The 17,831-nt window shown below is 36.2% G+C and overlaps 1 protein-coding gene across 1 annotated transcript in view; it reads right to left on the reverse strand.

Moving 5' to 3' along the window:
* Positions 1-17,831, reverse strand: part of DYM (dymeclin) — a 260,986-nt gene that overhangs the window by 202,936 nt on the left and 40,219 nt on the right. Inside the window, 4 exon segments of the mRNA XM_087760268.1 lie at positions 2,821-2,893; positions 9,183-9,316; positions 10,645-10,738; positions 11,409-11,512. Of these exon segments, the coding sequence (XP_087616394.1) occupies positions 2,821-2,893; positions 9,183-9,316; positions 10,645-10,738; positions 11,409-11,512 (405 nt within the window).

The following is a 17,831-nucleotide window of genomic DNA, read 5'->3' on the forward strand; positions in this document are numbered from 1 at the left end:
ACATACCTGCCTGCAAAATACCACACACAGGTATCCTAAGCTCTCCTCCCAACAGTACCCGTCATCTTACATATACATCTTCACGTGATACTTAACAGTGAAGAATAATAGGATCTATGTTATAATCACAAATTTCTCACTATTCCATAACAGTATCTACACAGCATCATCCAGAAATGCTGTCCACTCTTCAGTAACTCATTTAAAAAAAAAAAAAATTAAAGATAGCACATCTGAAATTATATATATAGAGGGGGGAAAAAAATTATAGTATCTCTGAAGCGTACTGCTTTCACCAAAAAGCACCTGACGTGACATTTAGAACAATTTCAAAAGCAACGAGTGTGGGACTGTTGCCAGGTACCTCTGCTCCTGCATTTTGGACACGGAGATGGTCTTCCATGCTATAAAAATAATCTTAGTATTTCAGTGAAGGAGAAAAAAAAAAAAAAAGAAGTTTAAACTGGGGTGTAGAGAAGCAATATATTTAGACAGCAGCTGCCAGCTGTATCCACTCCTTCACGAAACTGCATCTACAGAACCCAAGGGACACACTAATTGTAACAATCCTCTGTTAAGGCTATTGAATGCTACTAACAAAAACTTTGCTATTCTGAATAATGCTTCAAAGACAGGCTCAGCATGGAGATTTTTATGGTCTGTCACAACAAAAATTCATCTCTAATAGCAGCTTTACAGACAGACACTCTGTTTAGCAGTGCCACTGTAAGCTGCCAGAGCTGCATATCCTTTAGCAAGTGATGCTAAGTCCAGCTACAGAAATCATTACGAGTTTGAATATTTCATGTATTCTACTCAGCCAATCTATTCCTTCCCAAAATTCACATACTAGGCTTGCCATTTTCTTGATTTATTCCAGCTAAAGACAGAAATTAACTACTCCTTTAATATAGAGTAGGGAAAGAATTTATAGTGCAAATCTGATCAGGGAAACGGAGGGAAGTAAAAAGTAAATTCACTATTAAAATAATCCTGATCATTCTCCTGAAAAAAAAAAATTAATATTACAGTAAGCAAAAATGTCTCAGCCTTATAACACCTTTATGAAGAACAGAGTTAGATTGTGTATTAGAGAAAGCAAGTTCTTCTGTATCTCCTTTCCCCTACCCTACTTCCCCTTCAATAATATGGGGATAAAATCATTAAGGCATTATCAGATTGTTAAACATATTATACTGGTAAACAAGACAATAATATACGCTTTTGTAAGTGTTAATATCTTACTAAGAATTCAGTAGCATGCTATTTCAGGAAAAATTTAGCTAAGAAAACTTATTTGAAAAAAAAAAAAAAACAAAAAAACAAAAAAACCCAAACAAAACACACCAAACCTTCCACATCTCTCTCTTACGAAAAGTGATTATGTTTTCAATATAGCTGAATATTAAAGATTATAGACAGGCTTTATAACTTCTTTTTAGTAAGCCATTATTATGATTAAATTACATAGTAAACTAAGTGCTTTCAACAGCTACTTCCATTCCCAGCAACCACATTCACACAGAAATAGAGATGCTGACAGGTTCACTTGTTGAAAAGGGTTAAGAACAATCATGCCTGTAAAACTTTTTCTGCCAGAAAGACAGAATAAATGATATTGGACTCCACACACACATTGGGACTTCTAAGAAAGAAAAATAAAACCCTGCAGGATTTATGAACTTGCCCATATATCACAGTCCTTTCACCCCTTCATACTTCCTCTAATCTGCTCCAAACAAAGTGTATCTGTTCCAGGAAGTCCTGACAAGCTTTGCAGAATGACGCTCTAAATCATATCACTAATTCATTACACACTACCTACCCAAACCCTCATGTAATGTTGACAGAGTTGTATTTAATGAGAGCAATGTTTCAAGAACTATTGCATCTTTGTCAGCTTTCCAACCAAAAGAACAATCCGAAGTACAAAAACTAAATTATCAGCAGAGCTATATACTACACTATAATAGATAATCCGAAACTTTCTCAAAGCTGTGATGCTTTAATTGGGACACTACATTTTAGGCACAGACATGCAATTTAACACAAAAGATACTGCTAATGCTATCTTTGGTAAAGTTTATCTTGGGGAAAAAAAGAACTTAAAACTTATCAGGACAGGTGTGGAAAAACATTTTTATTTCCAAAGAACAAAGTAAGTTCTCCTTCATATAATACTGAAGTATGTTTCATGACACATTCCAATGGGATGTGGAATCAACATATCTCAAATACAACAGATGCATGAGAAAAGCCACGTAAACAAATCTGGAGATCTACAGAAACATTCCACTTACTCATTTCTCTTCTCTCTTCTTCAGACATCAATTCACTGGTATTTCAGAAATTAGTATAAGTCATATGACTGACTTAATGCACATGCAGTTCAAAAACCCACACAACTGCAGAAGAGGAACTTTTGTTTGCACCTTGCTGCATCCCCCAGAGATGAAGTGACACCTCCAATGTACCTTTCCCTGTACAATTAGCACAACCATTTCTAGCCAAAAGTTCACAGTAACTGTGTGCTGACAGAGGTACCCGAAACAAACATCAAAGCTCCTACAAAATAAAACAGGATAACTTCTGTTGATGGTTTGAACTGGGTGTGAGATGCTGATCATGTACTTCTTCCAACAGAATATTCAGGGCTGGTACTGGCAGCAGATTATCATTATCAGTACTGCACCATCATATGGAGCATTCAAATACGAGTATTTATACATTATAACCACATCACTCTAAGTTTTATATTCTTTCAAATGCTCAGTTTATACAAGGAGGTTGGAAAAAAAAAAAAGAAAAAAGCCAACTTACAAGAGAGGAATTTCAACAATGAGCTGGATGAGGCAACACAGCAACTCTTCTATGAGGTCTTCAGACTCTATTCCTGAAAAGAAGCATACCAATAGTTTTCTGGATTTTCAAATACCAAAAGGAAACATAGATTTAAACACATAGATCCAGACAATTGATACTTTAATTAAGGAACAAACACTAGAAGAGAAATTCTACCTGTTTAAGAAGATAGCATTCTTTCCTGAAATAGAAGGCACTTGGGATTATCACCAGAGAAAATGGTGATGCTAAGCCTTTTATACAGAAAACAAATAATAACAATTGGATAAATTAAATAAGATGTTGGTATTGTAGGAATATGCTAATATTAAGCACATCAAGCCTTACTTTACTACTTATTCCCTGCACTCTGCATATTTCCCCACCCCTTTTTTTAATCCCAAGTGAAGAATAAGCAGAGACAGATAGAAAACAGTTTCATTTGTCTAACATACACTGAACAGTATTCTAAAGTGTGATCTGTCAAATGAATGCAGCCTACAGTACACATCACTGCTGCTCTTAAGCAATTAAATCTACACACTATTTTTTCATGAATACACATTTATTTATTGAAGAGGTTTTACACATTTCAATGACAAGTAAGAATTCATTAATTTCCAAAGTACATTTTAAGAGAGCAAAAATTATTCTCTACTCATACACAATGTGACAAAATGCATGGGATGATTAAAAATTGTTTAAAAAATGCAACTATTCTAAGCAATAAAACTGGTGGTATTTTACATTAGCACTGCAATTTTTAAAAGCAACTGTAAAAAAAGACTTGCAAGACTTACTGAGGAAAAAGCTTAAACCATGTGAAGTTGTATATAATACTAAAAAAATAGAAGATAAATCTCTTGGCTCATTAGAATTTTTTCTACTTTCAAAATAAAATAAGTTTATTCTTAAATCCAGAACTCAATTTTAAGAAGCACACCTGAGGGAATATTCACAGTAAAGCAAAATTATTTCTTTCCACAATCGGTTTATTAAAAACACATTAAAAATTGTCACCTATGAACTGCACGTTCTAAAGGAAATCAGTTTTTTATCATGGAAACATGGTTTCCTTTATATAGAATCCCCCATGAGTAACACAATGTAGCTCCTGTTAGTAAAAACCAAGAACTGCTAGGAGTATTTAACCTTAGACAGAAATCATTGCCAATAATAAAGCCCAGATAACGTATTCTAAAGTAACTTGAACATGACAGTTTCCTAAGGTTTTCTGAATCTAGAAAATGCTTATAGAGCAAGACTGCTATTAGTTCCCAAAAGGTACCTAATTTTTTCTCTTGACAATTGAGGAAAGGGAAGAGGAAAGAGGAAAAAGGGTGAAAAAAGTAGAGAGAGTGCATTTTAAGAATATTGTTTCTTCCATCATGCTATATACATAACTCATTTGAAGAGAGAGTAATGTCATTTGACTATGAAAGAGGGCTTTCCCCCCCCCACTACATTCAAAATACAGCAAGAAAATATTGGGTTAGCACAATCACGTAGAATGGAAGATGTTAGTCTTTCCTGCTCTGTCCTCAAACATTTTTCTTTAAAGAAAAAAAAAGCTTAATTGCTATAATCAATGTCATTCAGCTACAGTAATTAATGTATCCTTTTCCCCATTGGGGCACATGCATTCTTGTTTAATTCTTGTCTTGCCAAGACAATGAGGTGGATGCATGCCAAATCTATAACATGACAGAGAGCTATAAACATGGAACACTTTTCATAAACAATTTCTTTTTCAATAGCAGGATAAAGACAGCACACAATATATTCATTCACATTAATAGATCACATAATTGGATCAAAGACGTGTAAAGCCTTGGGGAAAATAAGTAAATGGTGAATCTGTCCAGATAAGATTAGAGCAGACTTGCAGAGAGAGGAATCATAGGTGCATCTTCTAAACTCTACGGCAGTGCAGAAGTAACTGCAAACACACACAGTTTTTAAAATGTCCAGTTATGCTGAAGCGCCATTTTTCATCAGCTATATTTAAGTCCTCAAACACGTGGATTACTTGCATTGTGGGTTTTTTAGCTTTTTGGTGGGCTTTGTTTGTTTTGGGTTGTTTTTTGTTTAGTTGGGTTTGGGTTTGTTTTTTTTTAACATAAAAAAATAATACTTTGTGTTTAACTTTTTCAAAGATACACACATTACAGACACTGAATTAGTAGACACTACACAAGCAAAACGGCTTATCCAGAGGAAAGTATACATGCCAGGAGACTCCACTCCTAGTAAAACCAGCCCAGCTCCATCCTTGGCCATGATACAGGGTCTAACATAGACAGTAAAACAATCTTTCTTCTCAAGAACCTAACTACTATGTTATTACCTAATGTTAATAAGATATTCAGGCATAGCAAGGTATAGCCTCGCCTTAGATGCTACTTGTTTTTCTGCCCTGTTGCTCCTACAAAGAGGACAGAACCTGGACATCAGTAATGAAATAATTTGTTACTTGTAAAACAGTACCTAAAGCCTCATTCATTCATCACACAACCAGCAGACTTAAAGCTTCTTTGGGTTTTGTGGTTTGATCTTCAGCTCTGAGGACTCTCAAAAACTCCCAACTTTCCCTTAAGAGTGTTAACAATGAGTACATAAACTAATTCCATCCCTCATTTCCTTTATATGATAGCTGAACAATCATGAAATCATTTAAGGATTGCAGTAAACAGTAAACATTGTTATTTATTCCCTCCCCTCTGTCATCTTATTTGCTATAATACACCAAATGCAGTCCCTAGCAGCCTTGTGATAAAAACTTCTCTACAGAGAATGAATAAAGTTTCCTACTACAGGTCAGGGAAGAGGTTGAATGAATTGACGGTTTGATTTAGAATACAATACACAGAATATTCTCTCTTACACTCTGAATCACAATACAGTTAAAGACCACACAGAAATTATGGGATACAAACAGTGGAAGCCTCACCGAAGGATGAATGATTTCCGTTAGCAAGACTAACTCCAGCTTCAGATCAGTATATGCTGAGTCCAGTTTAGGATTTATTAATATCAGGATTTTTAGCTGAATCTTAAAGAATATGGTTTAAGTCTCTATAAGGATATTCCTACAATCAAAATTGTGCAATATCCTCCAAAGTTGTATGCAAATTTCCAATTACAGATGAAGAGGCAAAGGTTGCACTTCCTGGGCTAAGGAACCACCTGAAAACTGCCAAAAGGAACAAACTCCTATTAATGGACTATTCTTGAAAGAAATCAATAAGCAGTGCTGTAGCAGGGACTCAATCCTCTGCAATTTGTTCATTACAACTTTATAATGGTAGACTACAACATATCCATGCACTCAAACTTTTTGTAAAATGGAAAACCTCAGAGAACATGGTACTAGGATATATTCTCAGACTAGAAGGATGCTAGTGGTCCTCACAGTTTAAACAGGGAAACAAACACCACCACACAGTGATTTCCAAAGGAGTTTTAAGATGATCCTGAAAAGAACCATTACATTTTCTCAGAAGGCTGCGAGACTGAACAAGGCATACAAAAACAGATCATAGGAGAGAGAGGTTGTGTTGTTGGCTGGTTGTACTGTTCTTTCCAATAGCTACTCACCAGCCATTAAGAAAATAAACAAACAGTACTTCAAAATTCAAACACTGTATTAAAGCTTTTATCTATATGCATATTTTATTTACATTATATAATTAATATAATAATGTATTGTATAAGGTTTGTTTTATCATGCTCACAATTGAAAAATAGTAAAATAATATCAAGCTCTGGGAAATGAAAAGACAGTAAGGACAACTAAGAACTTAATTTTTTAAAAAACATGCTCACCAAAGACAGTGTTAAGTATGTACAACTTGAGTAAAAGTAGTAATAAATTTGTGTAAACTTCACAATAACAAGGCATGCTCTAGTTTCCAAATAAAAAAAAAAAATCAAGGAAGCTACACTTAATTATGAAAATACAAAAATAAAATTTTCATCTTTTTCTGCTCACTTCAATAGGCCCCAACACAACAGCATTTTATTACACTCTGTTAATGATACTTAACTTTTCCTATAGCTAAGTATAAAAGCTATAGGAAGTCATTCACTTTATTACCATACTCTCTTTTTTAAATATTAAAAAATCCGATGTGAAGATTTGTTAGGAGCAAAAAAAGATGGCTATGTAAATACAACACATTATGAATGTCAACTCCTTGAAGAAGGTCACAAGGACCATCTCCAACTGGAAACCCAAGTCAAAAGCAGCAGTGTACTCAAGCCACAGCTGAGCAGGGAGAGCTGAAGAGGAGCTTGTTTCCTGCCTCCATCCCCTGCTCTCTCCAGCAGACCACACACGATTACCTTCCTAATCAAGAACATCCAGCAAACAATCTGCTCAAAGATAATTGCTAAGTACATTTGCCATCAATATGCACAAAATTATCGCTAATAAATGTCACTGTGAATTACAGTCAAGTGCTACTAGACACGGTATAAACACAGATCTACCCCAGTGACAAGAACCACTTTTCATACCATGCTGCAAGGAACTCCCAGCATAAGGAATAAAGAACCCAGGGGTTCAAGCTAAAAAAACCGTCTCAGCTTTTCCATCCATTTTACTGTGCTACACTCTACCACTGAAGCAAGAAGTGGGCAATTTTTTTAAACCAAGTCTGCAGTCCATAGGCAGTCTGCAATGATAGCTTATAATAAGCAGGTGTTACTTTCTAATGCATCAGTAAGCTGACTTCATTCTTGGAGATTACTCACCACAGTTTAAATACATTAAACCATTTCAACATGTAGCACTTAATCTTTTGGCACCAGAAGTCTGATTTCCCCAGCACAATGGCAAGCACCAAGGAGTTAAACAGATTTTAATGAACAGTTTTCACTATTCAATGAGCAAGCAGCTATCGGGCATTCTCAACAGTGTCCTTGCTGGACTGACTGTTGAGGAAAATACACATTCAGATACTTGTGGTTGTTCTTCCACAATCCACTCGCACTGTATTAGCATCCTGATACCAGCCCTTTTTGCCAGACCATTTTTGGCTTTATGCAATAAACACGCAATTACAAACTCAACAGTATCTTTACAACAAAGCAAAGGAAATCAAGGTTCCTGTGCCAGCATTATCCATCATGTGTTCTGTAAGAGCATCTTGCATATGCGCAAAGATTTGTGGCAGACAGTGTTATGACTGACTTTTTGCTGTAGTCAAACTGATTTTGAACACATTCACATTATTCACATTCAAAAAGAATGATCAGATAGCAGAAAAGGAACAGCTAGATTATTTGAGCATCTTCCCTGCCATCTTTCATCTTGTGTAATACATGCTCCATTTCCTGAAGATGCACTTATTTTTGAACATTCTGCCTAAGTTCTTTGACTTTTCCTGTACTCTTGTATAAACTACTGGCAACTAATTAAATTTTTAGCAGTTGCCTTTTTAATGGATCAGTTCTAACCATAATACTGTTATCTTCCCTCACTAGATTCCTAGTTTCCAGCTGCTGCTGGTTTATGAAACATACGTGAAAAGAAACACTAAATAATTGCAACATCACCATTCCTACAGTAGTATGTGAAGTCAGCTTTACCCCCATTCTATTCTAGTCAGTAAACTAGTCAGTAAAGTCAGCTTTACCCCAATTCTATTCTGTTCTTCCAAAGAGGAGCATTACCACATTTCAAACTGTATGGAAATTACTAAAGCTAAGGTAGGTCTACAGCATCACTTCTGAACAACTGTTTAAAAAAATGCCAAATTAAGTTTGTAAATAAATGACCATGTTAAATTTAATACAAATATTTAAAGAAAAAAATAAACCAAACAACTTAAACCCTGCTCTAAAAGAGGTCTATTTTGCTATAAGAACCTCTAACATGCCAACAGCTTGTTAACAAACGTTTAATTCTAGCAGACAATGACAGTCAATATGTAATGAAAAGCTCTCATCACATTTTGAAGGTCTTCTCTTTCACATGTATGATACAAAGGAAGATAGTTTACACCAAATTACTTTAGACCCCAAAGGAAGTAAGTCAGTTTTACTATTGACTACATACTTGCAATCTCAGGTTGTCCCAAACAGTAAACATGTTGTATGTAACCTCATTGGTACTTCATTTCTAGTTTTAAAGCAAAGTTTGGGATTCTTAGTCTAAACAAAACATAGAATCATAGAATTATTTAGGTTGGAAAAGACCCTTAAGATCATCAAATCCAACCATTAACCTAACACTGCCAAGTCCACCACTAAACCATGTCCCTAAGCACCACGTCTACAAACAGAACTTTTTAGTTTCTTGTGGGATATTTGTTTCACTAGCACTAGTGTATACCTACCATATGAGCCTGGTGCTTTCTCTTCGTAAGTAAAATGAAGTTGCAGCTCCTCTTCTGACACTTGACTGATGAATACTTTCAGCAAACAGCAAATAATAAACAGTGCATTGTGAGCCTGCCAAATAAAGAGGTGACTAGAAAAGAAGCAGAAACGAACAAGAATCAGTAATGCTTAACCTGAGAACACGCATGAAAACCCACAAGAAAATATATGCCAGGGTAGACAAAGGGGTTCCTACAGTTGAAGCAAGGAAAAGCCAAAGTGCTTAAACAGGGAGTCTTCAGTTGACGCTACAGCAAACAAACTGGCAATGTATTTAAAAGAAATATTTTTCTTCCCCCAAGAGAATACAGTCTTATTCTTAACTAAGTTTGTATTGTTAAAAACACCACAGTTGCCAGAAGTGCAACTCTTCGAAGAGCTCACCAGATGGCTCAGCATACTTCTAAAGGTTTCTAGATACTATGGACTCAAGGCCCCCAGACATTTGAAGATTTCCAACAGCTTCAATATGAAAGCTAGTCTGGCCTCCCTGAACCTTAGCACTTTTCCCAGTCAAATAGCCTTCAGGTAACCATTTATGGGCTTCAGGAGCACAACATAGCAAGATTTTTCTATGCAACACAGATATTTTCCAAGCTTTCTGAATGCAAAGAGGATATAGCTTCATTATGTTTTCTTGAGTCCCAGTAAGCAACTGCTGGGGAGCCCATACAACAGTACATAGTCAAGCTCTTGCTTGAAGCTATATTTTCAAGGTATTTTTGGGTTAAATCAGCAGGAGCTATCCAGGCAGGAATAACTTCTTTCTCCAGATATAAGCAAAAAGGTTGAGGGCAGTCCTGGGAGCAAAGAGGCATTAAAAAGTCTTCCTTTTTGAAGCCCCAGATCTGATGAGAGTTGGACATTTGTCTATGGGTGTGGGGGAACAATTACAGAAAGCTTCCTGCAAAAACTATACAGTGCTGCACACGTAACCTCTTGGAGTTCTTTCCTACTGCTGAAAGGGGCAAGCAAAACCAATGGCAGTTGCACGATATGATTTGAAAGCAATGTCTTTATATAGAAGTTTGTGTTCAAATCCAATCCAATTTAAAATATTTCCAAGATAAAATACTGGTTCATACATTAAGATTTAGCTAAAAAGATCAGGTGATTTTTAAACAGCTCTAAACCAGTAGTAACCAGAAGTTACAGCATTTTTACACAAATGTGTTTATGTAACACACAGGATGAACACAAACATGTCTTTTTCCCCAGCAATCTATTTACCTATTACACTTAACCTTCTGTGTTTGGAAAAGTACTAGATATTTGTTCTGTTTCAAACAGCAATTTAAAAGAATTCTAAGTTTTGGTCTGCGATTATGTTAACTAGCAAAGTAAAAAACTCAAGAGCTAGCAGCAAAAGGAACATTTAAAAAGTGAAATGGCACACATTGCTTTTTTCCAGGTACTTACTTCTGACATTCTGCTGAAATTTTTAACTCTTTGGTTCTAGAAAGAAAGACTTTAATCAACGACCCAAGGTTTCCTGTTCGAGGATTCTTCTCAACTAGATGAGGAAAAATGAGATATGATTATATAGCATGCATAAGTTGACACTATTTAGTTCATAGAATATACAGAATGAAACCAAATTTCAATGTCTTAAATGTTTCTACATAAAGCACAGTATGTCTGTTTTTCTGTACAGCTGTTGTTGTTCTTTTAAGATTCTCCAGTACATGCCTTACTACTCCATAATTGTTCTCTAAACATACTTTTCATCCTAGATTTAAAATATCCCAAGTGTGGAGCTCATACTGCTTCCTTTCCAAGGCTTGTCTACAGCACAATAGTCTCCTGTCAGAAAACTGTGCAGGTTTTCACAACTAGCTTTTACCTTCTTGAAACATTGTTGATCACATTTATATTATCCCTTCCTTTCGTCCTCTGATTAATTCTTCCCCCTTACTGATCAGCTTAGAGGGCAGAGGGAAAAAGAGGTAGTAGGGATAGAGTTGTTTTGAACCTTTCACTCATTTCAAGTTCTACAAAACAGTTAAGATAGAAGTTTCCAAAAGTTTGAGATATATATAAACACACTCTTTACACTACTTTAATCTTACTAGTGGAACACATACAAGTAGAGTTAAGTATACTGAAGAATGTGCACATGAATGCTGTTTCTTAATTTTTCTGATCAAGAACATGGAAAAAGTTAACACGTCACAATTTCTCACCTAAAGACTTGCAGACTGAGATTGTGGCTTCTTCCAAGAGCTTTAAGTCAGCACTAGGAGAGGGGGAAAAGAAAATAAAAATGGTTACACAAGCAATCGGGTTCCTGTACTTGAAGTGAAAATTCATTACAAAACAGTAATAAAATATTTCTATGAAGCACTTCATTTTACCAATCCATTAGCTGGTTTACATAGATATCACAGAAGCACAGAATGGTTGAGGTGAGAAGGGACCTCTGGAGGTCATCTTGTCCAACCTCCCTGCTCAAGCAGGGCCACCTAGAGCCAGTTGCCCACAACCACATCCAGATGGCTTTTGAATATCTCCAAGGACAAAGACTCCACAACCTCTCTGGGCAACTTATTCCAGTGCTTGGTCATCCTAGTATCAGGCAAGACAACATGCATTTGAAGTACAGTGACTATAAAACAGGAAGCTAATATTCAAAAGTGAATTGCTTGTCAAAGTGAAATGATGTCACTACATCATTTGAGTTACTACTACCTTTGTGGCTTCAATGCTGCCATGCTTAGCTTGATGCCACTGAAAATACACATGGAACAGCAGCCTACAGGAAGAACTTGATTTTTTTTTTTTTTTTTACAGGAACTATCATATGAAATGACATCTTTTTAAAAAGCATAAATTAAAGAATCCTCAACCTAACATTTAACTTCAAGCTAAGCACCACCTTCCTTTAACTTTGCTAATGCAAAAATCACATCAGATACACCAAATTTTTCATAACTTCATTAATTGCCTGTTGGTATGCCTCAATGAAAACCATCAGCTGAAAAAAACAATAAAGCACTAAAGCAGAACCTACCAACAACCACTGAAAGTAAACATCAGTTGCGTCAAACACAAAGACATTTATATACTCCTATCACTACAAACCTACCAGTACAGAGTAACTGATCCTCAAAAACTAAACAAAAGAATACATGGGAAGTATATTTTTCCTTAACAGATGGGGAAAAAAAGACAAATAATAATCAGATGTTGTGTCCAATGCCACATTAAGCAATATGAAGGTGTCCCAATATTAACACCTAAAGGGTAACCTGTTCCAGTGTTTCACTACCTTCATAGTAAAAAATTTCTTGTCCTATCGCTACAGGCCCTACTGCTCAGGATATCGGAGAAGATTGTACAGCCTCTATACAGACTCAGTTAACATACAGTCTGACCTACAGGAATGGCAGTCCTTCTGAAGTTCCCCAAATTAAAAGTCAGTCAAAAAAAAAAAAAAAAGCCAAAACAAAAAAACCTCACAGTTCAATGCTTGCAGACATAACATAGTATGTAATATAGGCTGAACAATTTCAGAGCTCATGCAGTTATGTCCTCGTAATTAAAGGTATGAAAATCACCATCCTCAGAATAAATAGGAAAGCAGCAATGTAATGAAATCTGCATAGTAACTAAACCTATAAAAGTCAGTGGTATGGCCTCTGTTCAAGCACTCTTCTCATATAAAAATATTGCAAAACTTAACACTGCCATAATTAGATTGCCAAAGTCACTGTTGCTTCCTAAGTTTTCTGACGAGTAACGTGATTTATATAAAAAAAAATCAGAGACTAAAGACAAAAAGGGCATGGTACCGCATGTACTCTGTCCCACCTGCTCAACCCCATCTTGGCAACTACCTGCAGCTCTGCCAGTGAACTTCTAAAAGGCAGTGGTGGGGCAAACAGTCCCCCTTCTTTCTGTTTTTAAATTTAGATGGTAATCCAGTTTACAACATAGTCCTAAGAACTGTTGCATCAACCCGAGATTAACTGTGGTGCTGTGTGGGAAGCCCCTAAACCAGCTCCACTGCTGAAAACCCATGTGGAGCCATGCTCTTGGAAGCTGTTGAGTTTGTCTGAGCTGTGCCCGAACTCCTGAGGACTAGAAGAAGAAGTAAGGATATTGGTAGAAACAGCAGCCAAAAGAATTATTTCAGAACTTTTCAATAGGAAATGCTTCAAGATAGAGACATCAAAGAAATTAAGTTTTAAGATGCCTGCAAATTTTCCTGTATATCAGACTAGTTTACTGTGTAGTGAGCTGACAGCAGAGACAGCTCTTCACCTACAGCTGAATATCCTAAGACAACTTCATATTATACAGATTGGCTTTTTTGATATCAAATATCAGCATTCTTTCCTCCCTTATAAATTGCTTTGCAACATAAGTTTCAGAAAGAACACACTTTCAGATATACTTTAAAAACATTAGACATTCTCAAAGGTGGTCTCTCATTTCAGTGCTAAAAACATGCAGAGTAATTAAAAACAAATGGTATAGAACTAGAACACCCTGCCAGCAACTACAGACAACACAGTTTTCTAGGTCTATGTGAAACACGGATTTTTTGCGCCTTTTTTGTTTTAAAAAAAAAAAGGTTCTAAATTTGTCCAGCTGGCTGCTTGTTATCAGGATATATTCCTTCCTAAGAGCTGACAGGCAGGGTGAATATTATATTGGACACCAACTCAGTAGAGTGTTCTTAGATACTGAATAATTGTAATCCAACACAATGTGACCCACCTCACACTATCCAAAGATGCTGGGGACTTCTGTAATACAGACCAAGTGATTATTGTAATTGCTCCAGGATTTAAACCATAAATGTAGACATTCAGCTTTTAATTATGGTTCATTTTCCCCATAATTTCTAAGCAGTTAGGTTTTAAAGTATAGCATTCTTACAAGTTTTTGCTTCCTCCCTTTGAGTTATTAAAAACCACACAAAGTCCTCAAATAAATTCCAGAGTTGCCTAATTTCTACAAGTTGCCAGGATGAAAAACCAGTGGCAAACCAAGCAAGACCTTCAGATCTTCAGCAAAGCTTTTAACACTTGAGCCATTCTTTTGCCTACCAAAATGAAGTTTAATGCTTAAAAATTAACTACAGCCCACTCCCCTTATTCATACAAGAACACAGAATTGAATTTTGCCATCCTCAAGACTAGGCAACATCATCTGCAAAATTTCAGTTCATGCAACAGAAACACCTAGCAAGAAGGAACTACAACAGAGCACCGCGCGCGCGCACGTGCGCTCTCACTCTCGCTCTCTGAAATGGTGTTCTTACACCCAACAGAAGTAATACTACTGCTACATCCCCAAGGATGGATTCATGGAGAGAGTATAGTGGGGGGGGGTACAAAAAATAGCAGCCCATTTCCAGGTACCTGGGGCAAAGGTTAGCAGTGGCTTTCTTTCCTTAACTTGGGTAGGAAAGCGAGAGACATGGAAAAAGCTGTCTACATATTTTTTTGTGCTGTGAAGACAGAAGATATATTATATTAACACTTAGGCAGAAAATGCCAGAGCCAAGATTCATAAGGTGACACAGAAGAAATGCTACAACCAGCTATGGTACTGACTTTGCTCTACAATCCCTGTGGAGATGACATTTGGTTAATGAATGAATATAAGAATGGAAACCTAACACTAAAACATCCATCCTTTCATTAATCCACAGAGCAGCACTGGTAGTATTCAAACTATTTTTCAGCACTAACAGCAAGAGCAACCACTGATAGAGTAAAGCTCCTTCACTGCACTGATCACAAATAAAAGTTCCAATTCTCTCTGAAAACCCTCACCCGAGGAATACGGACTGCCTTGTTGCCAAATATATGTATATACAGATATATATTTTAGGAGCTTGCTATCTGGGACAAAAAAATACCCATAGGTAGGATCCAGGAGAAAACAACCTTTCAGAAAAGAAAAGGAAAGGAAAAAATCCCACACATTTTCCACTCTGCAGTTTTATCTACCAAGAACTAGGAAAATAAAAATTACACTTTTTCAGAACTGAAAAGAAGCTTCTGAAAGACAATATTTTCTAGAACACGTAAAAATAGAAGAGAGATTAATTAAGGATGGAGGAGTAAAATATCCCCTAGTCCATGAGAATTGTTAGTATATTCTCAACAAGAAAAAAAATTATCAGTTTCTAGCAATAAACAAGCAGCAAGGTAAGTAAACCCTTCCTGCTGCTTGATGGCACTGCTGAGCATCACTAGGAGAAACCCAGGCACCCCAATAACACCCAGTAAGCCCTGCCATGGAGGAGACACCACTTTGGAAGATGTTCACATGCACATGGCAACAAACACCAGCTTCAGGCCATGGATCTTTAATATAATGATCACAGTGACCTGGGTGTGTTTGTACATGTAATCATATATTTCAACTGGCACTACCTGAAATAAACCATTTGGTTTTGGGAAAGTAGTACATATCCCAATTGTATTTACCAGTTCTACAATTTTCCGAGTCATGAGCAAAAGGTATCACCTGGTGTGAGGATTCAAACAGGTTGTGAGCACTGGGGGAAACATTAAGGATTCAAAGAAAAGTACACTCAACCACACAGACTTGACTGGCTCATTTAGATCCAAGCAAACATGCGAGGTGCAGGATTGCTTCCCACACACTTTAGGAAAAAAATTCCAGGCTTCACAGGAATTCCTGGCTCATCCTGTGATCTGGTGGCCAGCTTTTTCAAAAGTTCTTTATAAAAGCAAGAAATTATCTTATTTGCTTTTTTATGTAGAGAGTAGGCCCACAGACTTCATCAAAACTATAATTAATAATAGTGAAATTTGCTTCCTGACAGCACAGACTTCTTTAAAGAAAATGGTTTTATCTTGTTTTATTTTAAAGGCATCAAAACATGAGAGGTTTTACAGTGGCAGTGATTATTGTCTTGTAACATTTCAACACAGCAAGCAGCAAGATTATTTTGCATACAAATTGTCACTACAAACCCATCTATACACAGGAAGCATCTGTGTGACACCAGGTAGCACACATCAGCAATAGAAGTAAAAAAGGAATCAAGGGTAATTCCCTTCTGTAGGAAAGAGGACAGCACAACCACTACACCTAGTCACATAATAAGGACTCCATACTAGGAAGGGGAGAGAAGAAATCAAAATTAAGTTCAAACTTGCAAGCTCAAATACTGCCCCTCTGATACTAGAGGTCATCTCTTTTTCCTGATACAAAAGTTCAATCCCTCAAACCTGTACTATCGTAAAAATGCCATTTGGGAATTCAATGCACACCCACTCAAACATACAGGAATACTAACACAAGCCAAAATGGCCTCTTTATATTTCACAAGGAAGAGTGAAAATTATGAGTTATCATATGTATAGGCAATGATTATTGACCAAGTAAAACATAATATTGAAACAGTATTTAGACAATACAAATTCTGTTCTGTCTTGCTGAAATTGCTATTCTATCATTTCATAATTGATCTTATGTCAAGTTTTTTTTATTTTGTTGGGATTTGATCACTTTGTATTTGTAGTTACTGATCACAGTACAAGGAGTTTCTTCATCAACGAGTTAGCTTTCTGTAAGAAAGCATCTTTTCAGTAGAGGTGGGGAAGAACAGTAAATTAAGCAGTCTATTGCTGAAAAAAAAATTCACAGTTTTCATTGACTGCAGATTTTTATTTCTGGCTTCATACTACCAGAAAGCCGGATTCTGCAGTCAGCTATTCTGGCACATATTGTAAAAAACCATTACTTCCAAAAACAGAGGGGGAGAGAGAGAAAAAAATTAGTGGAGTTATTTTAGAGTGGTTGAATTCAGTTGCCTTACTTTAAATTTACTAACAATCAATCCTGTAGACTTCAGCAAAACCATAATTAAAAGACAATGAAAGTTGCTTCCTGACAGCAGTCATCTTTGAAGAACATGGTTTTATCTGCTTTTATTTTAAAGGTATCACAATATAAGAGGTTTCAAAGTGGCAGTGACTACTGTTAAAATATCTCAACATGGCAAGAGAAAGTATTCTGCATACAAAGCTATAAACATACTCGTACCATGACAGCTGCCCTTATTATAAGAATAAGACTCAAACCATAGCAGATGACTACCCCCTCTAAAAGAGAAGAAAAAAAAAAAAAAAAAGCAGCTTTCCTGACAGTTTTTTTCCTCTAAGCAAAGCTTTTTTCTTTGCCATTGAATACAAAACAGAAGAATCAACCCATTCAGTAAATTCATACTGTGGGAATGCTGACTTTAATGGACTAGTTGGAGGAAAGACGTCAAAGAATGAAAAGCTGCATATAATTTATTGTACCAATTTAAAAATGTACCATATTAAGGCAACATAAAAGTTGCTCATTTTTATGTTTTTCCATTAAAGGCTCATGCACGCTATTCTTGAACCAGCGACTCGTTAAAAACTCCAGGGAAGGAACAAAGCAGAACAATAAATATTAAGCACATGATTTTTCAGCAAGTTCTGTGTTGGTTAACTCTGTTTTAAGTTTTCCATCAGGAAAGAATTGTAACTAATACCACCACTAAGGAGGAGGTTGCATTCTTGGTAGCAACTTGTAGGAGAACCAGACAACACAAAGGTCTGCCTAAACCAAGAGCTAAGACTCCA

This window comes from Nipponia nippon, unplaced genomic scaffold, assembly GCF_047370975.1.
Source record: "Nipponia nippon isolate SJK-2023a ecotype South Korea unplaced genomic scaffold, ASM4737097v1 scaffold_22, whole genome shotgun sequence".
In the NCBI taxonomy this organism is placed as follows: domain Eukaryota; kingdom Metazoa; phylum Chordata; class Aves; order Pelecaniformes; family Threskiornithidae; genus Nipponia; species Nipponia nippon.